The sequence below is a fragment of the Chiloscyllium punctatum genome, chromosome 2 (genome assembly GCF_047496795.1).
Source record: "Chiloscyllium punctatum isolate Juve2018m chromosome 2, sChiPun1.3, whole genome shotgun sequence".
Classification (NCBI taxonomy): Eukaryota; Metazoa; Chordata; class Chondrichthyes; order Orectolobiformes; family Hemiscylliidae; genus Chiloscyllium; species Chiloscyllium punctatum.
In genome coordinates this window covers 132,463,840-132,489,359 of record NC_092740.1, presented here as the reverse complement: position 1 = coordinate 132,489,359, position 25,520 = coordinate 132,463,840, and the positions used below count along the sequence as shown (strand labels likewise).

The 25,520-nt window shown below is 38.7% G+C and overlaps 1 protein-coding gene across 4 annotated transcripts in view; it reads right to left on the bottom strand.

Moving 5' to 3' along the window:
* Positions 1–25,520, bottom strand: part of cntln (centlein, centrosomal protein) — a 461,183-nt gene that overhangs the window by 45,465 nt on the left and 390,198 nt on the right. For all 4 annotated transcript variants that reach the window (XM_072589059.1, XM_072589060.1, XM_072589058.1 and 1 more), the window contains 2 exons: positions 19,701–19,838; positions 17,327–17,512 (listed from right to left, as the gene is read on the bottom strand). In XM_072589059.1, coding sequence (XP_072445160.1) covers positions 17,327–17,512; positions 19,701–19,838 — 324 coding nt within the window. The remainder of the gene's footprint in view (positions 1–17,326; positions 17,513–19,700; positions 19,839–25,520) is intronic.

Below are 25,520 nucleotides of genomic sequence, written 5' to 3'. Positions count from 1 at the left end.
CAGTTTCTCTCCCACACTTGATGCAGGTAGACTCACTGGTGACTCAATGGCCTATGATTAGAGGAGCAGCTCCTTGCTAATCTGTCGCTTCTACCTACTGGTCTGCACAACACTTTGGTAGTCATGCAGGGCTGGATTCCGAGCCCCCACGGCACATGCTGGACAAGCCAGCTGTAGATAGTATAAACTGACAAGCATACAGCTAAGATTGGAAACGCAGGTACATAAGGTATCACAGATGTGAAATTGTATCCTATGCTTATGCCCATATGCAGTGTGCTACTGTCTTCCTCTGAATTCACTTCCTTTACTTATAGCACATATGTGATGATTCAAGATAATCTCTTGTTCAATTTGAATAAATTATTCAGTAATTTGAATTAAACACATGCATTAAAATAGTATAGCTATCCTTTTATGTACGATTCCAATTATCCTTCAATTTGAATTTTTATGTATTTCAATTACATCCTCAGTTTTTTTAAAACAAAGGTTCGTCAATTTATTCTGTTCACTGCGCCCACGCTCTGCTGGTATAGTATTGTCACTGTGGATCAGTGGTGCTCCCCAGTGTTTCATTACTTATTCAACTTGCATTTACGACTAGGCAAATTGGGAACAATGATCGAACTTTAAAGTCGAAATGGCTGACAAAGAAAGTCCATGTCCCATTAGAATGCTGGTTTGGCAGGAACCTTCTTAAACAAAAATTTAGATCGCAAACTGTGGGATACTTATGTACAAGATGCATAATTGAAACTTTACTGCCCACATCAACCTCCAAAATAATTTGTTAAATTGCAAGAAGCATAGAAGAAAATTTGCATATCATTTTCAATTTTCAAAAATGCCATATCAGTTCACACAGAGATCAAAAAAGTATGGCGCTGGAAAAGTACAACATGAAAACCAGCCCTTTGGTCCAATGCATCCAAGCCAAACAGATATCCTAAATTAATCTAGTCCTATTTGCCAACATTTGGCCTATTTCCCTGTAAACCCTTCCTATTCATATACCCATCAAATGCCTTTTAAATATTGTAATTGTACCAGACTCACCACTTCCTCTGGCAGCTCATTTCACAAGTGCACCACCCTCTGCACGAAAAAGTTGCCCCTCTGGTCCCTTTTAAATCTTTCCCCTCTCACCTTAAATCTTTGCCCTCTAGTTTTGGAATCCCCTACTCTGGGGAAAAGCCTTTGACTAGTCACCCTATCCATGCCCCTCATGATTGTATAAACCTCTGTAAGATCTTCCCTCAGCTTCCAATGCTCCATGGAAAATAGCCCCAACCTATAAAGCCTCTTCCTATAACTCAAGCCCTCTAACCCAGCCAACAGTCATTTGAATCTTTCTGAACTCTTTCAAGTTTCACAACATCTTTCCAATAGGAGGGAGAACAGAATTGAACGCAGTATTTCAAAAATTGCTTAACCCATTGTCCTGAACAGCTGCAACATGATTTCCCAACTCTTACACTCAATGCACTGACCAATGAAGGCAAGCATGTTAAACACCTTCACCACCGTCTACCTGTGATTCAATTTTCAAGGAACTATGAAACTGCACATCAAGGCCTCTTTGTTTGGCAACACTCCTGGTACCTTACATTAAGTGTATAAATTCTGCCTTGGTTTACCTTACCAAAATGCAACACCTCATTTATCTAGTTTATGTAATTTAAACTTCATCTGCCACTCCTTGGCCCATTTGCCCACCTGATCAAGGTTTACATGTACAAGCGAATAAAACAGTGTCAAGCCAGTAAAGAAAAGGATTGAAGAGTTGGATTAAAAAAAATGTTATTGAAGGAGTGAGTTTGGGGAGGGAAGCTTTACTGTTAATGATGAGTTGAAGGGAGCGCAAAGAATAATCTAAAGTTAAATTCCAATTGTGATCACAGATCAAGTTCATTCATGGTTTGTTAGTTTTCAAATACTAAGGCTTATAATTACTGCACACCATAACATACATAAAAGGCACATATGTGGCATAACAGCTGGAAAAGGTGTGTCAGGACTGCTAGCAATATGTTAAAGACTGTTCTCATTAGGTGGAGTAGACATATTTTTAGACATGTGTGAACTAAGCAGAACTATAACAGTTTCAACAGCCTACAGCACATTAGCCTTGTTTCTTTGTCTTACTTTATTGATTGAAGTAATAATTTTTCTAAGAGATACTGCAATAAATATAATTAAAACTTGACCACATTGTATTCCTACATTAGTCTGTGGAGAGTTCACAGGGAGATGATATTCCCGAAGCAAATGGCTTCCTTATTCTTGTGTTGTTCACTCGGCTTAATGACAGTTGCCCCAAAGCAACTTAAACCTGGCACTTGACAGTAACTTCCACTCTTGACAACCTTGTCTAATAATTCTAATAAAATTTTGACCATAGGGCATGTTTTAAACTACTGAAGTTTAATACAGTGCTTAGGATGACAGTAGCATCAAAATGCTGGTCTGTCTTCCCAAATGAATGTGTGGTAAAGCCAACAATTAATCTTAATAATCATTTGTTATTAATGATTTAATTGTGAGCTCATACTGTTACTATGATAAAACAGTTGCATTGCAGTGCTAGGACTTTTTATATAAACAGTCTTAAGCACATTCAAAAACGCTCACTAACTGTCAAATCTTCTACAGAAGGGCCCTAAGCATCCTTTTCATCAGTTTCGTACTCCGAACATGCAACTCCAATTGCAAGCCTGTATTTGTGACAATGAATAATTTTTTTTGAGATGTGAAAACTTAAAAGATCTGCAGAGATTTGGCAGTGCTGGTGCAGGATATACCATTCATTAGTCTATCTTGATGCCACACTTATATGTCATTGGAAGGCTGTCATTAATGGTTCCAAAATGTGTATTTTTTTTATCAACAGGCATCCTTTCAATTCTGATTACGTTAATACATGTCTCATTATCAACTTCTATTTTTAAGTAATTTTAAAAATATTCAAGACCACAGAAAGTCAAGATTATTACTGTTTGATATTATGGGTGATTGGGGACAGGAATGGATGAGGAAAATATGGCATTTGTGGTGGTGACCAAGATTTCAGTCATCTCAACATCTGGAAGGAAGTGAAACTCACTTAAGATTGGATATCAAGCTACATGAATGCCAGAATTCCAGATGTCAGAAACTTTGACTGAAAGAGTAACTGGGTATCCAAAGTGTTTGTGCAGATGCTAATCCAATGTCTGAAGGTAATGCAAGGGGTAACATGGATGCGAAGAAGAGATTACCAAGGATAGATCCTTCAGGATTCCAGAGATAACCCAGGTGGGGAGAAAGAGAAACGATAGCTGGAGATAGGCTGGTACAACTAGATAAATGACAGTGGAATCATACAGGAGCAGACCCTTTGACATTTACGGGGAGAAGGTGGAATGATGTGGTCACTGTGAAACATTACAGTTAGGTTAAAGAGATTGAGCAAATTAATGCACCAAAGTCAGAATAACAGGATGTCATTTGCAACTTTGGTTAGGGCTATTTAAATCTATTTAGATGAAATCTATTTGGAGAAATCAAATACAGAATTACAGAGAAGATGGGCACTAATTCAAGTCCAGGCAAGTTAGTGAGAAATTAGGAATGAATGATTCTCTTCATCGCTGATTCACAGGAGGAGCAACAGCAGCAAGATGCAACCACCTACAAGATGTACAGGAGAAACTCACCAAGGCTCCTTATACAGCACTTTCCAAACCCACAACCGCTATCATCTAAAAAGACAACACCAAAAAATACTTGAGAACATCACCACCTTCAAGTTCCCCTCCACTTGCCATCCTGATTTGGAAATATGTTGATGCTCCTTCAGTATTGCTGGGTCAAACTCCTGGAATTCCCTCCCTAAGGCATTGCACCTACACCACAAACGCAGCGATTCAAGAGGGCAGCTCATTGCCACTTTCTCAAGCGCAACAAGGGATGGGAAATAAATGCTGGCCGAGCCAATAACACCTACATCCCATGAGTGAATAAAAAAGCCACATGTAAGAATGCACGGAAACAATACTAAGTATATTTATCCAGGCCCATTATGAGTTTGTTGAAATGCTTTCTGAGTTATTATTGTGCTGAGAGTAGCACAGTGACATTTAAAGCTCCAGTTTTCATTTAGAATTATTCCTTCATTCCCATCCTTGGATACACTAGATTAACTTGTTTGTTGAAGTCACTTATTAGCAAGACCATTATGTGCCTAGGTGTCATTGGAGAGGGAGCACACAGTGCCCAGAAGTATTTTCAAGGCCTTCCTTGGCCAAGAGATGCCGCAGGAGTGACAGTTTATTTAAATTTGAATATTTGATTTATGTCATAATGCTCCTTAAGGTGGTTTAATTTCTTATAATTGGTTTAATTTGTTCTAACTTGCTTAATGATAGCCAATAGTTTTACTCCAACTCATGGTTACTAAAGCCAACTTGATCAATTCACATTGCCTGTTCTAACATAGAACATCCTATAACAATTAGAGAAGGAAGGCAACACACAGATCATTACCAGAGAGGATACAAGGGTGGTTTAAGACTCAGATGGAGCTGAGGCAACTAAAAGTTCACATCTTTTCTATCTTTCAGTAATTCTTAGTGAATATATAATGGCTAAAGACATGTGTCTTTAGAATGTGATCAACATTGTCAAAGCTGCTTCAAGTCTCTCCTTTGACTGAAAGTCTTGTGTGAGAGCTGTACTCTATATGTAGCTACTATTACCATTCCTTTCTGAATCAGCTACAACTTCAAGAAGCATGAATTTCAGAAATTGCCATGAGTAGGACTTTGCAGTATGTATGCTCAGTCTCTCCATCCCTCACAGTCACTAGCTCAATGGAATCTATACTGGGGCAGTTCCATTAGACAGAATCAGAGAAAGGCAGATTACCTTTACTCTGCAGATGAAGCTCTCCTTATGCCTGAGGACAGATTCTGATGTCACAAAGGAAATAACAGGGATACAAGACAGACTGCAAAGAAGATCATATTTAATTCTTGAACTCGATGTAATAGCTTTTTCTCACTAAAGTGCCTCATTTAAGTATTTCAGTTCAATTATATTTGACATAAAAATACAAATAGTAATTTGAAACTTTCCACTTCAACTCTAGCAAGAATCTGGCAGAATTCACACTAAAAAGGCAGAGAATTGGTTGCAGAAGATAGCTATTGTTTCGAGGATCAAATTACACCAATTGTGAGGAGAACTTCAACACTGTTAGTGCCTCCATTCTAAGAAGGTCAACACAAAGGACATGATTGGAAGTGATGTGGCACCTAGCATTTGTGACTTTGTCTCCCTTGTACAAAGCATGCATTGCCACTGAAATTGTCAAGGAGTTCTCATCCTTACTACCTTAATGGTACTATCAAATAAAGGAAAAAGCTGACTGGTCTGCAAAATATAATTAAGAATTGGAAAGGGAGGATGGAAATATGAAGCAAAAAGCTAAATCAAATTATCCATCAGAACTTTAATAACTTTTCAGACTTCTGAGAGGCTTCCCTGTTCTGAAAAGAAATCTTCCTATCGCCAACCCGCTTTACTGAAAAGCTGGTATAACCTCATTCCTGAATATGACCTTTCTCAATGTCAAGATTCATTCTGGTTCTCAGCTAAGTTCTATTACAGACACAAAATTCAATATTGGATCTACCTCCTTCCCTGTGTCTTAGAAGAAATTATCCTCTGTGCGACTTGTCAGAACAACATATTTAAATTTTAAAGGAGTGTTAATACAAGGCATTCTGAAAGTGACAACTCTGATTTTTAAAAATATGCTAGCATTACTGCAAAGAGGAAGAAATATATATTAACACATACAATTACATACATTAGGTCCTTTGTGGATATCTGAACATCTATTGTTGAAAGGACTGCTTTCCTAATCATGCTTAAGAGCACAGCCTCGGATTACTTTCTAACTCTTTATTCTGCTCGCAAATAATTTCCAAAGTCATGATATATGAGAATAATGATCAAATTTTAGTAAAGTGTTCGTAGAATCCATTTTTTATTATCTTTAATGCATGAGATTACCTTCCTGCTCGTATAGACAGATTCTGCTTTTCCAAGCACAGAATGTGTCAGATGATACTGGCTGATTAGTTGTTTTGCACATCCAAGTCCTGAATCACTGAATTACCCATTTTCCCTTTAATGCTACAGGCATTCTTCATTGCAAATCACAAGTTGCCTGAGGTGCCTTTCCTCAGGCAATAATCTGAGCTGTTGTGCACAGTCTGTATGAGATTCTCTGGGCAGGTCCAGGAGGAGCATCCATGAAGTGTTACAAGGCCATTGAGCAGAGTCAGATGTCAGGCACCAACTGGAGCTGCAAATAAATGTTTGAGCCCAGCAATCCTTTCAAAGCTCCATTTCTTCATGTTGCAGAGCTGGAACGGATTTGCCTTCGATTAGTCCAATGTTATTACCTTCCCACAAAGGAATCACGCTTCCATTGAGGTGTTCAATCTGGCAACTCCCTTAATGGCTCAGTTATTGAAAAGAAGAAAGCTTGCAGGCGAGAGTAATAAAGCACAGTTTTGAGGTCTGGTGAGATATGGAATGATCTCTACAACAGAAGGGGCAGTTTTGAATTTTTTGGATTGTGGGAAAGGGCAGTCAATGCTGTTTAGTCATACGCATAAATGATAAGTAAGCAGAATTCAGTGAGGGAGACAATGTTTGTTGAAAATTAGAGAAAATGTAGCAATTTACCAACCCTGAATACAAATTCATAAATTAATGGGTTTTGGAATAAGGGTTATGGAAAAGCATTATAAGTCAGGGGGGTGTACAGATTTTATTTAAATTACATGTTAAAATGAAGCCTTTTTATGCTTTAGTAATTTGCTTTATACATACCCTTTGGATGCTCATCTTAAATGTGCTAATAACTTTTTTTTATACAACATTTAATGTAATAAAATACCCCAAGGTGCTTCAGAGGAAGTATTATAAGACAAAATTTAAAACTGAGCCACATATGGAGATACTAGAAGAGGTGAACAGTTGATTTTCAGGACCTGTTAATGGAAGAGAGAGAGGTAAAGAGTTGTGGAGGTTTAAGGAGGAAATTTCAAAGCTTATGGCCCAGACAGACAAAGGCATAACCATTAAGGGTGTGCAATTAAAATCTCAGATTTTCAGATTTGACTTGGAGGAGCATAAGTATCTCAGAAGGTGATAGGGCTGATGGGGATTACAGTGATACAGGCCATAGATTGTAAAGATGGATGAACATTTTGAAATCAAAATGTTGCTTAACTGGGAACCAGAGTAAATCAGAAAGCACAGAGGTGATGGGTGAATGGGACCTGAATATAAGTTAGAACATGACCTCAACTTTACAGAGGATAGAAAGTAAGACGATGGTCACAAATGCATTGGAATGGTCAAGCCGAGAGAAAATAAATGCATGGTGATAAGCTCACAGTAGTAGACAAGCAAACACCATTAGTGCAATTAGACTGTGATTGCGCAATGTGACATTACATGGAAAATAATGTGGACACAGTCATTTATAATGAGGAGAAGGTGGACACAAAAGCGACTGGAATCATGTTAAATGTAGCTCAGATGTTGTGGCAATTGTTACCCACAACCAATACGAGCGTAATCATTTCAAAGACTAATGAAATTTTTCTTAGTAACTTAGAGAGATGGAAATGTGATTAATTATGCATAGGAGTATGAAAAGGAGTATCTTAAATCAAAGAGATCATGGTAATATTGAGTTATACAATAGCTAAGAATAAGTAATATATTGAAACTTTAAATAAAATCAAATCAGAAGGGAATAAACTAGACTGATCAGTAGTAATATTTATTATTAGAGTTCATAATTTATAATCAGTTTTACTAACTATGGAATTTGAAAGTACTAGATTTGGATCTGAAATGAATTATGAAGGAACAGGAATAATTCATGATTGAAATTCACTCAATCTCCTAAAACAGCACCATCTAAACCCACAACCATTACCATTTGGAAGCACAAGGGCAGGAGATACATGATTCCTGCTTTATGTTTATTTGCTGCCTTTAATAATTGAAGCAAAAGAGTCGAGTGTGCTAAAGAAAATTTGTTTTGAGCCAGGACTAAAATATTTTGGGACAGAGGTTTGTGGCCTGCCTGCTCCATCTGACAGCTTTATTTCCTCAAATGTTTCATTTGGCCATGCACCCAAAATGCATTTCCTGTTCAATGCGCTTCGTGGTCCATGTGCTCAGATAACTATCTGGAGTGCTTTCCACCCGAAATTCCCAACCAACTATTTCTTGGATGTTCAGTAAATTTGCTCAGCCTGGGTAATGTAGCCTAAGCAACTTGGAAAAGGAAATACTGACGTGGAGGAGGATATAGTAAAGTGCAACAAGTGATAAAGAAAACCAACATATTTTTATTCTTTCACAGGATGTGGGCGTTCGTGCCTAGGCAAGTATTTGTCGCTCATTCTTACTTCCCCTTTACAAGGTGTGGGTAATCTGCCTTCTTGAATACTGCAGGTCATATGGTGCAGTGGTGGAGTGTATCATTATTTAACTTAGGACAAAGAAAATTTACAGCCCAGGAACAGGCCCTTCAGCCCTCCAAGCCTGAGCTGATCCAAATCTATTGTCTAAACCTGTCGGTCAATTCCTAAGCACTTGTATCCCTCTGCTCCCCACCGATTCATGCATCTGTCCAGACGCACCTTAAATGAATCTACCGTGCCTGCCTCTACCATCTCTGCTGGCAACGGATTCCAGATGTCCACCACCCTCTTTGTGAAGTACTTGCCGCGTGTATCCCCCTTAAACTTTTCACCTCTCACCTTGAAAGTGTGACCTCTCGTTATTGGATCCTTCACCCTGGTAAAAAGCTTGTCTCTATCCACCCTGTCTATATCCTTCATGATTTTGTAAACCTCAATCAGGTCCCCCCAAATCTCCTTTTTTTGAAAACAAACCTAACCTACTCAATCTCTCCTCATAGCTAGCACCTTCCATACCAGGCAACATCCTCGTAAACCTTCTCTGCACTCTCTCCAAAGCATCCACATTCTTTTGGTAATATGGCGACCAGAACTGTACACAATACTCTAAATGCGGCTGAACCAATGTCTTGTACAATTTTAACATGACTTGCCAGCTCTTATACTCAATACCCTGTCCAATGAAGGCAAGCATACTACATGCCTTCTTGACCATTCTATCCACCTGTGCAGCAACCTTCAGGGTACAATGGACCTGCACTCCTAGATCTCTCTGCCCATCAACCTTTCCCAAGGCTCTTCTGTTCATTGTATAACTCGCTCCAGAATTAGTCTTGCCTAAATGCATCACGTCACATTTGTCTGGATTGAAATCCATCTGCCACTTTTCCGCACAACTCTCCAGTCTATCTATATCCTCCTGTATTCTCTGACAGTCCCTTATGCTTTCTGCTACTCCACCAATCTTCGTGTCATCTGCAAACTTGCTGATCATACCAACATGCCCTCTTCTAGATCATTTATGTATATTACAAACAAGTGGCCCCAGCACTGACCCCTGTGGAACACCACTGGTCACCTTTCTCCATTTCGAGAAACTCCCTTCAACTACTACTCTCGGTTTCCTGTTGCTCAACCAGTTCTTTATCCACCTAGCTAGAACACCCTGCACACCATGTGACCTCACCTTCTCCATTAGTCTTTTATGGGGAACCTTATCAAATGCCTTACTAAAGCCCATATATTTGACATCAATAACCCTTCCTTCATCTATCAACTTGGAGGAGAAAGTGAGGACTGCAGATGCTGGAGATCAGAACTGAAAATGTGTTACTGGAAAAGCGCAGCAAGTCAAGCAGCATCCAAGGAACAGGAGAATCGACGTTTCGGGCAATTCCTGAAGAAGGGCTGATGCCCGAAACGTCGATTCTCCTGTTCCTTGGATGCTGCCTGACCTGCTGCACTTTTCCAGCAACACATTTTCAGCTTTCATCTATCAACTTGGTCACTTCCTCAAAGAATTCTATTAAGTTGGTAAGGCACAATCTCCCCTGCACAAAACCATGTTGCCAATCCCCGATAAGCTCACTCCTTTCCAAATATAAATAGATCCTATCTCTCAGTACCCTCTCCAGCAACTTTCCCACCACCGACATCAGGCTCACTGGTCTGTAGTTACCCAGAATATCCCTACTCCCCTTCTTGTACAGGGGGACAACATGAGCAACCTTCCAGTCCTCCGGCACCTCACCTGTATTTAAGGATGCCACAATGATATCTATCAGGGCCCCAGCTATTTCCTTTCTCAATTCCCTCAGCAACCTGGGATAGATCCCATCTGGTCCTGGGGATTTGTCCACCTTAATAACCTCTAGCCTACCCAACACATCTTTCCTACTTATGCCAACATGATGCGGACTAATCAAACTTCTATCTCTAATTTCAACATTCATCATGTTCCTCTCCTCAGTGAACACTGATGCAAAGTAATCATTCAGAATCTCACCCATTCTCTCAGGTTCGACACACAGCCTTCCTTCATTATCCTTTAGTGGACCAATCCTTTCTCTAGTTACCCACTTACTTCTTATATAAGAATAAAATGCTTTGGGATTTTCCTTAATTCTGCTTGCTAAAGCTATCTCATGACTCCTTTTAGCCCGCTTGATTCTCCGTTTAAGACTTGTCTTACTTTCCCGATATTACTCCAGGGCCCGTTCTGTTCTTACCTTATGTAAACCTTATGCCTAAACCTTATGTATGCTTCCCTTTTCTTCTTGACTAGTCGTACAATTTCTCCTGTCATCTACGGTTCACGAGTCTTGCCCTTCCTATCCTTTGCCTTCAATAGGACATGCCTATCCTGCACTATCTTTAACCTATCTTTGAAAGCCTCCCACATATCAAATGTGAACTTCCCTTCAAATAGCTGTGTTCCAATCCACATTTCTGAACTCCTGCCTAATTTTGATATAATTGGCCTTGGCCTAGTTTGGTACTCTTCCCTTAGGACCACTCTCATCTTTAACTACGAGTATTATAAAACTTATAGAATTGTGGGCACTGTTCCCAAAGAAATCCCCCACTGCAACTTCTCCCACCTTTCCTGGCTTGTTCCCCAGTACCAGGTCCAATATGGCCCCTTCCTTTGTCGGACTTTGACATACTGTTCTAGAAAACTCTTCTGGAAGCTTCTTACAAATTCTACCCCATCCAGACCTCTGACGCTAAGTGCATCCTAGTCAGTGTTGGAAAAATTAAAATCTCCCATCACCACTACCCTATTGCCTCTACATCTTTCCATAATCTGTTTACCTATTTGTTCTTCTACCTCACGCTCACTATTGGGAGGCCTGTAATACAGCCCCAACAATGTAACTGCACCCTTCTTATTTCTCAGCTCCACCCATAATGCCTCAACACCCAAGATCTCCAAAGTGTCCTCCTTTAGCATCATTCCTGACCAGCAATGCAACTCCACCCCCTCTTTTACTTCCCTCCCTTTGTGTCTGAAGCGTCTATATCCTGGAACATTTAGTTGCCTATCATCATGCCCTTCCTTCAACCAAGTCTCTGTGATTGCAATAACGTCATACTCCCAGGCACTAATTCAAGCCCTAAGTTCGTCTGCCTTACACACTATACCCCTTGCATTAAAGTAGATGAATTTGGTCGAAGGGGTGCTGCTCAAGCAGACAACTTGGTCCTGACTTGTATCTTGCAGATTGTGGACAGGCTTTGGGAGCCAGCAGGTGAGTTACTCACCTCAGAATTCCCAGTCTCTTATTTGCTCTTGAATCCATGGTATTTGTAGGATGGCCCAGTTCAGCTTCCATCTGAGTTAACCCCTTGAATGCTGACAGTGATAGATTCAGCAATGGCATTGTTGTGGGCTGCATGCCCTTGTCACTTATCAGCACAAGTTTGAAAATCCTCTGTTCTTCAACTTATGTCTTTCTCATCAAAACAATTTTCAGAAACACATTCTTTTTCTTCCGATGTCACTGGTTTCAACACGAGGCACAGATGACTCTTTAAAATCATTATTGTTGAGATGCCACCAGTAATGAAATATTATTGAGTTGAGGAGACAAAGGTGGATATTAGTGTGGCCAGGTGACCCATGACCTTCAGGATTGTTACAGAAATATTTACATTTTTTTCACGGATATGGATAAAAACTTGCAACATGGAAGCCAAATTAAAACATAGCCGGATTCTGCAATCTGCAAACCTGGAACAAACAATATTCATGTAGACAATCAATTTCCATGAAAACCAGACTAGTCTGGAACTGCCTGGCCAATTGCTAACAGCTACAATGTTTCAGAACAAACCATTATTGACACCTCCAGTGAATCTGCTTTGTAAGAACACTACACAGGCTTGTTGGCACCTAGTTCAGCATGATAAGGACAGCACTTGACAGCTGAAGGTTCAAAACCATGTTCTGCGACCTCCAAATATGGGAAGTAGGCACCTCATTCGATCTTCCTGCCCCTGCCTGATGTTAATATTGGACACATTACACAGAATCTTTGAGAAGGGCACAAAGAGAGGGATAAAACGGTCAATCTGGAGCCCCAGCTCACTCTACTTTTGCATCTTCTTCAATGGCAACTTCAGAGAGACCACCTCGGTAAGATGACCCAAAGGCTACAACCAGCTCTAGACAAGAGACTAAGCTCAAATCAATGACAGCCTACCCCAAAGACTGAGGAAGTCTGTCCTTGTGTTATTGAATGTGAATTACTGGTTCTTTCAGCCAACAGTTCAAGCACAGGTATTAGGGATCTGTGAATAGGGTGGAGCGAATACTTGAAAGCTTATCATCACATCAGTTGTATAACATTTTGACCTTTTACTATAAATTCTGTGTCTTATGATTCTGCCCCATAGCTACCTGACAAAGGAGCAGCACTCCAAAAACATGTATTTCCAAATAAATCTATCGGACAATAACTTGGCGTTGTGTGATTTTCGACTATGTCAAAAGTAGATAACTACTGTATATTTGAAACTGTTTACTTTGAGACTTAAGACTTTTTACTGGAGAGGTCTGTGAAGCAGTTGGTAGACTTTGATAGAGTTTAATTAAAGTACAATAGTAGTCTGATAAATATAGTTTTTCTTGTTAAATTATTCAATAAAGTTGTGTTGGACCATCTCTGACTCTTGTCCCCTTTGTCTATCTCACTGTGGAATGCGCCTGAATTAAAAAGTGCTCCTGCAGACTGTTCAAGGTTAGTCAGGGTATATTTATCCACCTTTCACTTTAGAACATTAGGTTGCTGTTTCATCATGATCTCACTGAACAGCAGGACTAAATGGCCTATTCCTTTTAGCTTCTGGATTTTTATAAATGACTTTGATGAGGAAATGGAAGGTGGGTTAGTACATTTGCCAATGACATGAAGGTTGGTGGAGTTGTGGACAGTGTGGAGGGCTGTTGGAGGTTGCAACAGGACATTGACAGGATGCAGAGCTGAGCTAAGAAGTGGCAGATGGAGTTCAACCTAGAAAAGTGTGAAGTGATTCATTTTGGAAGGTCAAATTTGAATGCAGTTTACAGGGTTAAAGGCAGGATTCTAGGCAGTGTGGATGAACAGAGGGATCTTGGAGTCCAAGTCAATAGATTCCTCAAAGTTGCAACCCAAATTGAGAGCGTTGATAAGAAGGCATGTGGTGTGTTGGCTTTCATGAGCAGGGGGATTGAGTTTAAGGGCCACGGGTTTGTACTGCAGCTCTGGAAAGCCCTGGTTAGACCACACTTGGAATATTGTGTTCAGTTCTGGCCAACTCAATAATAGGAAGCATGTGGAAACTTTAGAGAGGATGCAAGGAGATTTACCAGGATGCTGCCTGGACTGAAGGGCATGTCGTATGAAGAAAGGTTGAGGGAGCTTGGGCTTTTTGCATTGGAGCGAAGAAGGATGAGAGATGACTTGATAGAGGTGTACAAGATGATGAGAGGCATAAAGTGGATAGCCAAAGACTTTTCTCCCCAGCGGAAATGGCTCTCATGAGGGTGCATAATTTTAAGGTGATTACAGGAAGGTTTAGGGGAGATGCCAGAGGTGGGTTCTTTACACAGAGTGTGGTGGGTGTGTTGAATGCACTGCCAGTAGCGGTAGTAGAGTCAGATACATTCGGGCCATTTAAGCGACTCTTGGATAGGCACATGGATATTAGTAAAATGAAGGGTATGTAGGTTAGTTTGATCTGAGAATGGGATAAAAGGTTGGCAGAATGTCAAGGGCCAAAGGGCCTGTTTTGTGCCATACTGTTTTATGTTCTAAAAATGTCACACTTTTAGAACATAAATTGAATAGGTTCTCTTGAGTTAAGGGATTAAAAGGGTAGTGAGCTTTTTACATTGGTGATTGAACCATTGGCAGAGGCCATTTGTAGGGATCCCAATAGATCAGCTCCAAAAGTGGGGTCAAAATTACATTAGATTTTGTTGTATGCGGACGATGAACTTTTTTTGTCAAATCCAGCAGTTTCGGTGCCTTCCCTGATGTAATGCATCAGTGCGTTTAGCGCCTTTTCGGAGTACAAGATTAATCTCGCTAAATCAGAGGCTATACCTATGGGTGGTTTTCCAAAGGTGCTAGGTCTTGAGGGTGAATGTTGATTCCCATTAAACTGCTCACAAGGGGGGTGGGGTTTGTGTATTTGGGCATATTCATTATTCTAGTTCTGGATCAATTGTTCAAAGCTAATTTTATTCAATTATTTGACAAAATCAAACAAGACCATCAAAGATGGGAGGCGCTTCTGGTCTTGTGGGTTGGGTCAGATAGTGCTTATTAAGATAAATATTCTCCCCTGTTTATTACACCCCATACGGATACTCCCCCAATTTTCGATAAGCAAAAATTCAGGAGACTGAACAACTGGTTCAGCTCTTTTATTTGGCGTAGTATGCGTCCCCTCATTAAATTAGCTAAATTGCAATTGCCTCACAGATTGGGGGGAGTGGATCTCCTGGACATTAAAAGCTACCAACAAAGCTTGCTTTTATGCTACGTGAGTGCTTGGACTTGAGGGGACCCTCTTTCAATATGGTTAGATATCGAAACTTCCCAGGCAGGGTGTCTCCTTGCTAGCTTGCTGTTTTTGGACAAAATGAGGACAGTCAGGGAATATTGCCATAACCCAATTGTTAAAGCTTGAAGGGCAATTCAGCAGACGGAAGGAGTTAAATGGAGTTGTGATACACATTAGCTATGTTTTAATGAAAAGGCAAAACAGGTTTGAGGCGTTGATTTGCTTCCTACTGCTCCTATATCCTATGCAGGCCAGGGCCACAATGTGGCTTGATGAAGGGTCCCATGTAAACCATGAGCCTTTTGTACAGCACAGATTAGAATATATTGAAAGAGTTGCTCCTCCAATCAGAGGTTGGTTCTCATCTCCATATTTTCTTTTTGTTTGATCATCATTGCTCATTTAAATTATAAATTTATTGCTTTGTATTTTTGTTTTGAGTTCCATGCTTCCTGTAGTGGCAACATATATTTATAAAAAAATGTTCACTTGTCTTGAAAAGACAGAGAGTGGACAATCCTGTTCTAGCATCATTCTGATAGGTCCTACAACGACTGATGTGGAAATGGACATTTCATAAAGGCACAGCAGAGAACAACAAACAGGTAATAATTTCATTCACATTGTTCAGGGGAACACAAAATTTGCTTTATTTATTATTTAACTAGTTGAATGACAGAACATAAACATGCCTCAAGTTTATACTCTCATAATGCAAATTGTCTAACAAATTATGAAATTATGGTTTTAAATTGTGTGAAACATGAATTAAACTTTATTTCTTGATATTTCCCAACTAGACTGTCATTTGAAAATTCCTCACAAGACAACTAAAAAATAGATTGTACTATTGAAATAGTCAATAATTCTCAAGTAGAAAACAATTCTTTTCTTCATATTCATTTGCAGTCTGACCCAGTTTTATGAATTCGCTTCTTTACCAACAAAATAAGATATAACTGTAGCTCTGGGCAAAACAGTCCCAGGTTTACCTATTAACAAAGCAGACTGCCCCCAAACAGCAAGATCTAAGCCATCCAGTTCATTAACAGCCACCCAAGCCTATTATTCTGTTTACTACTTAATAGATATTCACTGCCACAATTCTGCCTGGTGTGTGCGGAGATTCAATTTGACCAAATCCCAGGTGCCAAGTAATCCTGATGGAGATTAACTGAATTTACCTCAAATTTCTCCTGAAAAGCAACATAGTGAGCTGATCTCTTGATGTTTTTCATCTCATTTTGGTAATAAGAAAGGTAGAAGTATAGAAACTAGTAATTCATTCTTTCTCATTTCTTCTAACCAACGCATACCTACCTCTGGCACAGCTGCATTCAGAAATCTTTAATCACTGGTAATACTGCTTGTTAAAAAGAGCGCATTAAGATTGAACCTGTAGTATTCAAGTTACGGGGACTGAAAGCTTGCAGCGCTGTTAAGAAATCCCAGTCATGATCAATATTTGAGAAGATTAAACACTCCTGAGTATTAAGTCTATCCATCACAGATTTAATGCATTCATATAGATCACTTGCATCCATTTATCTGAAATAAACTCAGTCGTTTTCTCTCTATGTTTTACAAATGCATCAAATTTCTGTTTATTTTCATGTGATAACTGAATTAATGAAAACAAGCTTCTAGAATTATCTCAAGTATGCCTTCAAACAAAAAAAATGAAGATGAATCTATAAACTGCTACAGTCTTTTAGTAATGAATTTGCATGTCATTGAGCTCTTTATACATCGTTGAATGTGGGGAATAATTGACTTGATTAGAAGTGTTTATGGACGGTTACATTATTTTAAGTCAACAAACCATCAACACTATGGCTCTCAACCATCACAAAGTGAAAGAACAGCTTCAATTACAAGCCTTTTTGCTAATATAATGTGTTCTTATAAAAGTATTTACTTTAACTCAAATTGTGAAATTTTGATTTCATACTTGATGTATTTTATATGAGCAACTCTGTTGAGATACTTGAATTCAGTTGTAAGAATATTAATATTAGAACGAAACATAACATTAATTGTGGTAATTCCAAAGAAACTGGAAATTGGTTTATACCTACATCTATTAAAATGAACATGCACTATGGCTTCAATCATGGAGGCAGCAAGTTACATTAATACAGAAACAAAATACTGAGGATGCTGGAAATCTAAAATTAAAACAGAAAATGCAGGAAATACTCAGTTGGTCTGGCAGCATTTGTGAAGAGAGAAACTTAATTTTGTAAGTCTGTGATATTCCATCAGAACATTACCTTTATGAATGTAATAAATTTATCCACTCTTTCATTAGCAACAGTGAGTTTCTTCTGAATGCCTGCTAGAGCCTGTTCACTTTGCATGGCCAGTCCATGCATCTGTTGTGATGCTGCTAACTCCAGTTCCGTCATTGCTGATTCAGCCTCAATCATTTTCTTTTTAAGATCATTCAGTTTCTGATTCTAGAATTCATGGAAAGAAAACAGACATGCATGTAAGATAAATATTTAAGTAACACACATGCAACAATATTGATGAATCATAAGTAGAAAGATTAAAAGTGTAATAAGACAATAAAGGTGATCCTCTTTTTGCTTTTCTGCCCGATTAATTAACTTCCAATTAAATGAAAATATAGCTTTTGATTGTGTAGTTTTCAAGAGTATGATTTGAAGAGAAAGATCAAAAACATAGCAGGGAACCACAATGTATTTGCAATAACAATCCTTTAATGCTTCTCCAGCGGTTATTGAATTATTTAATCATTACGAACATCAATAAGTTTGATACTCATGCTGTGGAGTGAGCAATTGTTAGAAAAAAGGTCTGAATGGCAGGAATTATGCTGACAATCTGTAATAATGCAAGTGATACATGCATAGATATAAAACAAATCAAGAACAATTTGTATGGAGAACAACAGACCCCTAAATGCATTAAAGATTGGAAATATAACAGAGCATCAAACTCAGGATCCATGCAGCCTTTAGCATTTGAGGCAACTGTATAGTCACACTTGACCATAACTGTGCATAATACAGAGGCTGTTTGAAAAATATCCAAAACAAATGGGCTGACAGAAAAATGTTAGCAAATTTGTGAAAATTAAGGTGAAAAAAAGGGAAGATTTGTTAAACTACATTATGCATGTCGAAAAGATTATATTATAATCAGAAAGAATCAAATTTGGGAAGAAACTCCCATATGTCAGACTTCAATAAGGCAGGATTTTCTTTTTGATGATAAAGCACATGGCTTTGATTTTATTACACCTTATACCAGAGAAAATTAGCATTCTATACTACAAACTTAATGATTTTAATGGTTATAGGCAACAGGGTGGCAGTCACAAAATGTTGTGGAATCCCACTCCTTTACAAATCTCTTTGCATAACAAGGAAGCCATTTGGCCATTGTGCCTGTGTTGGTTCTTCAAAAGAGCTATCCAATTAATTCCATTCTTCTGATCTTTCCGAATAACTGCAAATATTACAGTATTTCCTTTTGGAATTTCTTTTGTATGTTTGAATTGCTCGTTTTAGAGAAAGTGAGAATCTAAAATGTTTTTCGGGTTGTGAAAATTAAGATACGTGGAAGAACTTGTGATGAGCACTCTATTAATGGTATGTTTTATTGTTTCAACACATTTACAAACACCCAATTGGCACATTGTGATAATGTGGTCTGCAAAAGAATAAATCTGTCACATACTCAAAATCTATTATGAGCTCCAATGGAGTACCAGACTTATCCATTTCCTTTCCTCCCATTTCCAAAAGGTAGCAGCACAAATTTACATATTTTGAACGGGAAGTTAGTTAAGTGAATAAAGATAACAGGAATTGTCATTAAGGATAAATAAGGAGGTTATAGTGGTAGCATGTTAGGAGTCAGTTGAAAGATCCACTCAGGTTCCTGTGCCAAGCCCCACAAATTCATTCTAAAAGCCTATGCAGACAGACTAATTTCATTTAATTCATTCCAAATTGTGTCCTTTGGTTTTCCTATCCCACATCTGGTAGGTTCACTTCAGCCCATCTGGAGACAGATATTCCTTACCATGCTCAGTCTAACAGTCTCTTGTCAAATGCCAAGCCCCAGGTTGGGGAGAAATGGCAACTCCCTGCAAGATTTAAAGGATCGTTGAGGTCCATAAGCCCTGACAAAGCTATTAGAAAGGGCTGGGGTGAACTGTGGCTCAGTCTAGTTGGGACAATTTCCCAGTGAGTTCTACCAGAGATGTTGCAGACTTATGAGTAGATATGAGATTTTGTGGTTTCAGGTTGGCAAGTAGCCTGAAGAGATGCAAGGCAAGTTTTGTTTCAATTTAGAAAAACTTTCAATCAGACTTTGCCTTAGCATAAAGACAACAGCAATTTTTGTTTGAGTATTGAACGGTTAAAATCGAAGCTTTTTCAATTACATGATAATCAGAATGGATTCATTCAATTATGTATTTACAAATCAGACAAGGTTTTGCAGCAGAGGATTGCCCTGCATTAAGTTTATTTCAGGCTCCAAATTCATCACCGAAAGATAACTATAATCTGCCTCTGTCATAATATTATGTAGGTGATCGCTCTCAAATTTCAAATTCAACATCTTGGTACTACATCTTGATTAACTCGGCAGGAGTACAACCATCCTTACCTTTCTGTCCAATTCTCCAGTGGTTTTATGGTGCATTTCCTCATAGGCTGATTTTTCTTTTGTCACAACATTAAGTCTTTGCTTTAGTGACTCTGTAAGTGCCTTTCTGGTAGAACCTTCTTCAGTTAGTATCCTTACCTTTATAAAAATCAAACATATAACTTCTCATTTACTAAAGCATCAGAATACTTGCATTTCAATTGTTACAGAAATGACTGAGCATAAAAATATAAATGCTACATTGACAGAGCATTGGCAAAACAGGGTCACAAAAGATATTGCTTTATGGCACAATGCCTGTTACAGGAGAATGTGGCAAGAGTTGATTCATAATGGTATAACAAAGCCAAAGCCAGACATAGACACAAATGGCCAAAAATAAGAACCGAAAGCAAATGAATAAAGAAAATCATCCTTAAGGTCAGTTTGTTATTTGCTTCCAGATACAGCTATATATCAGGTTTTGCAGTCAGCTGAGAGCCTAAAACCTGCATTAACTGAAGATGTCATCTCTGGCCAAGATGAACAAAATTATTATAGTATGCTGTTATATGACATTCAGCATTGGATATGATACATGCATTTATACTAGATTTCTCACACATTTGAAATTAGGCGAGCATAATTCTAAATAATCTGAAGATTTTTCATTGGGAATGGTGCATATGTGTGTATGGATAGTCACACAAGCAGCTATACTGCAGTTATCTTTTGAGTGCCACCTAACTGAAGTTAATGTGCTTTATCTGTTGCATGTGTAGAATGCTTTGGCTTGATCACTGCGATGCCTGCCTTGGTTTTAGGCTCAGGAGACACGAACTGAGTAATATTCGGAAACAAAATGTATCTGACTAACATCGGTGAAACGTTAGACTTGTATGGAGCAGGGTTAAAAGGTAGCACTGAGTGAAACAGAATTCTGATACTACTTTGCTTAGAAATCTAGGATGTGCAGAGATCACAGTAAGATAGAATATCTATTATGCCGACATATAGTCCTCTGATTCTGAATCTAAATGGGGTAAGAGCAATATAGTCTTTCAGAGCAGTAGCTTAAGGCTCAAAATGAGAGTCTATATCTTGTGAGTTTGCATGTATTAGTAATGAATATCAATATTGAACCTGAGGTTCTTAGTGGCTTCCCTAATCCCAGTACAGATATATACATCCTTGAGGTACAACACAGCTATTTAGCTTCCGAGCTGTAATGATTGAATGATATGTAGGACGGCGACTATGTTAAAATTCCGTTTCGAACTGAAAGTATTTATACATTTGTGGTCGAGAGTCAATCTAAAACATCCTTTTCTTCATACTATACATAAACATTTTTCTAAACCCTAGTTGTGATGGTAAGCCTTCATTGTCTCCCCTTTCCATTTGTAGGTTGATGCTTTCTGTCCATAGGGCATATATCATAGTATGTACTCACATACAAAATAGAAACAGAACATGATCAGTTGAACCTTGAAGCCTATTCCACCGTTTACTAAACTCATGGTTGATCCTCTACCTCAGAATCTTCCTGTACTACCCTCACTTCCCTTGATATCTTTCATATCCAAATATCCATCAATCTCTGACTTCAATACCCTCAACAACTGAGCATCCACATCTTGCTTCACAGCTTCAGTCTTAAATGCCTAATTAATTACTCTGAGATTGACACACCAGTTGAGGAAAAACCTTTCAGTATCTATCCAGTCAAGTCCTTAAAAATTTTAAGTTTCAATAACATGACTTTTCACTCTTCTAAATTCCAGGATTACAGGAGCAGGAGTACAGATCATTCAGCCTATTGAGCCTGCTTCACTCTTTCATTTAATTAATCGTGACCATTCATCTACTCCTGTGCCTTTTTTTCTGCACTCATTCCATATTCCTTTACATTGTTAGTATTTATAAATTTGTTAACCTTGACTTTAAGCATACTCAATGACTAAGCTTCCACAGTGGTAGAGGATTGCAAAGATTCACAACACTCTGAACAAAATAAAATTCTCACCATGGTCTTAGTTGGTTTCTTGCTTATTTTGGAATTATGTCCTCTGGTTTCAAATTCACCAACTAGGGGAAACATCTTACTATCATCTAACCTATCTGTCTTGTTAAGCATTCTGTAGGTTTCAATGAGGTCACTTCTCATTCTTCAAAACTCTTGAGAATACATGGCCAGATTCCCCAATCTCTCTTCGTAGGACATGCCTACCAACTCAGGAACAAATCTTGTGAACATGTGCTGCAGCCCCTCATTGGGAATATTATTGTTCCTCAGGTACATTTGTGGGTGTGAATGATCTCAAGGCAAGCCTTCAGACTGCTTGGAGCAGTTGTGTGCGTTTGTTCCCTCTGTGCAGTAAAAATACCTGGAACCTGAAGAAAGCCAGTTTTTCTACAGTCAGTTACTGTAAGTTGTTGACCATAATCAGTAGCTACTTTGTAGTTGGTCTAATAATTATCTTGTGCCTCCTGTGAGGAAGTGAAAAGACCTGGAGAAAGAAGGTTGAAGAACAGGAAATCCTGGAAAAGAATACCTCAATGGACACTGTGAACTGATGCTATTGAACTATATTTGCCAATATTCCTTTCCTGTACCTATAAACCAATGTCTTTTGTCTGTCTATATATGTCTGTATATTTGTGCAGAAATTTTAAAAGGAACTTAGATTTTTAATTAATAGAGTGATATGTTGATTGTTCAAAGCTGCCTGCTTATGATGAGAGTTTACTTATATGTAAAAAATAGTAGGTCTTGTTAAGTTCAGGAACCTGTCAGTGTTTCTGTTAACCTGATTCCATCAGGCAGGTAGATCAGGGACTTGACATACTTTGATTAAATCGTTAACTTTTGTGGTGACCGACAAAGGTCGTGTTACGTGAGCATCGGCATACTTTTCCAAGTGCATTGGAATAATGAGGAACCCAGATCCCTTTGTACATGTACACTTGCTAATCTCTTAGCATTTAAGAAATAATCTGTACATCTGTTGCTTCCATCAAAGTAAAAAAGTAGAAAACCCTTACATTTTTCCAAATAATATTCAACCTGCCATGTTCTTGTCCATTTATCAAGTCTATCCAAATGCACTCGTCATCTCCCTCACAGCAAACATTTACTGCCCATCTCTAATTGCCCAGAAGGCAATTATGAGTCAACTGCATTGCTATGGGCCTGGAGTCACATCCAGGCGAGAGCAAGTATGCATAGCAGCTTTCTTCCTTAAAGGTCATCAGTGAAACAGATGAGTTTTTTTCTGACAGTTGACAATGGTTCCATGGTCATCATTAGTTAATTCCAGATTTTAAAAAAAATTTGAATTCCACCACCTTTGATGACAGGATTAAAATCTGAGTCCCCCAAACGTAAACTGTGTCTCTGGATTAATTGTCTACCGATAATACCATGAGGTTATCTCCTCCCCTTTAACTTCCATATTCCATTCTCCCTTTATCAGGTTCTTGGACTTCATTTGTATTCTAAAGTCCTTACAATCCTTAGGTCTGCTACTATTTTGGCAACTTCATCAGTCTTTTTCTCTTTATTTCATATAACCCTCGACTTTTTATGTTAGCTACATAACCCATAACAATAACATTTGGTGCAGGTGGACCCACAATGCTGTTTGGGAGGGACTTCAAAGATTTTGATCCAGTGGAATTAAAAGAAAAGTGATTTATTTCCAAGTCAGGATGGTGAGGGCATGGAGAGGAATCTGCAGGTGGTAGCCTTCCCATGCATCTGTTGTCCTTGTGTTGGATAGTGATGGGTTTGGAAAGTGCATTGGTGAATGTTTGCAGTGATTCTTTACATTCTTAACTCTATTGGTAGTAGAGGGAATGAAGGTTTGTGGATGTGGTGTAAATTGTCTGAGATGGTGTTATTGAAGCTGTACTCAACCAGACAAGTTGAGAATATTCCTGACTTGTGCCTTTAAATGGTGGACAGGCTTTGAGGAGGCAGGAGGTGAGTCACATACACTGCAGGTTTCTTAGACTTGATCTGCTCTTCACAGAATCATTGAAGTCTTATTGTGCAGAAGCAGGCCATTCAGCTTATCGTCCCTGTACCAGCTCTTCAAGTGAGCATCAATACTGGGTGCCAATTTCCTGCTTTTCTTCCCATTGTTTTGTAGATTTTTTTTATTTAAATAACTGTCCACACCTGTTTGAATGGCTCAATTAAATCCAACTCTTCCACACTTCTAAGCAGTGCATTCCACAATCAAACTACTCACTGAGTGAAAAAGGATTTTCCTCATATCACCTTCACTTCTTTTACGAATCACTTTAAATCGATACTCTCTTATTCTTGTTCCTTTTGTAAGTGGGGGGCAGCTTTTCCTTATTTTGAAAATTTCTATCTGATCTCATCTTAGCTTTCTCATCTCCGAGGAGAACAGTCATAATTTGTATAATCCATCTTTATAATTGCAGTTTCTTATCTCTGGAATTGATCTTGAAAATCGCTTCTTTACCAAAAAAAAATTTTTCTAATGCATTCACAACTAGAACTGTCCACAATATTTCAGCTGAGGTCTAACAAGTGTCTTGTATAAGTTCAATATTACCTTATCACATTTGTACTGTATGCCCCTATTAATAAAGGCAAAGATAGTGTATACTTTACTTACTACTCTCTCTGCCTATCCTCCCACTTCCAACGATGTATGCACATATATTCCTAGGTACCTCTGTCCTGCACTCCCTTAAGAATTGAACCCCCTTTTTTAAATTTTACTTCAATGTTGTCCTAACCAAAATGTATCATCTCACATTTCTCTTCATTGAAATTCATGTCAACTATCTGCGTACTCCACCAACTTATCTTTATTCTATTGGAGTTCTATGCTGTCTTTGTCACAGTTTGCAATTCTTCCTGGGTTTTGTATTATCTGCAAGATTTGAAATTGTCACCTGCACATCAAGATCTAGATCATTAATCCACATCAGGAAAAGCAAGGTTCCCACTGTCTAATCTGGGGAACTCAACTACAAATCTTCCTCCAGCCTGAAAATATCCATTGACCATTACTCTCTTGTTACCTACCACTCAGTGAATTTTGAATCCAAGCTGCTGCTGACTCTTTTACTCTGCGACCTCTAGCCTTGCCCACAATCTGTTGTGCGGCATTATATCATTTGCATTCTGAAAATCCATGTACACCACATCAACAGCATTACCCTCATCGACCTTTTTGATACCTCTTCAGCAAACCAAACACAATTTCCACTTTAGAAATCCAGGCTGACTCTTCCTAATCAACCCACTTGTTTTCCACATCTCAACTAATACCATCTGTAATAATTGTCTCTGGAAGCTTACCCATCAATGAGGTTTAACGGACTGGTCTGTAATAGCCACAATATATCTACATACAAAAGGTTGGGCTTAGGACACTAGCATGAGGAAGTCCTCTTGTGATGTCTGGAGCTCAGATAGCTGACTTCTAATGACAACCATCTTCCTTTGTGAAAAGTATAACTCCAACTAACGGTGAATCTCTCCTGCTCCTCTGCCAATTTTAATTGACTCTGATTTTACTGAGGGTCTTTGATGCCACAGTCAGTCAAATCCTGCTTTGATGTCAAGGCAAACACTCCATTCATCTCTGGAGTTTAGCTCTTAACAAGGTTAGGAGCAGTGACTCTGGTGGAACCAAAACTGATAGCCAGTAAGAAGGTTATTCTAAGCAATGCTCCTTGATTACTGTCAATGACTCCTTCTATCACTTCACTGGCAATTGAGAATAGTCTGATAAACTGGTAATTGGCTGGGTTCGATTTGCATTGCTTCATGCATACTGGACATATCTGGGCAAT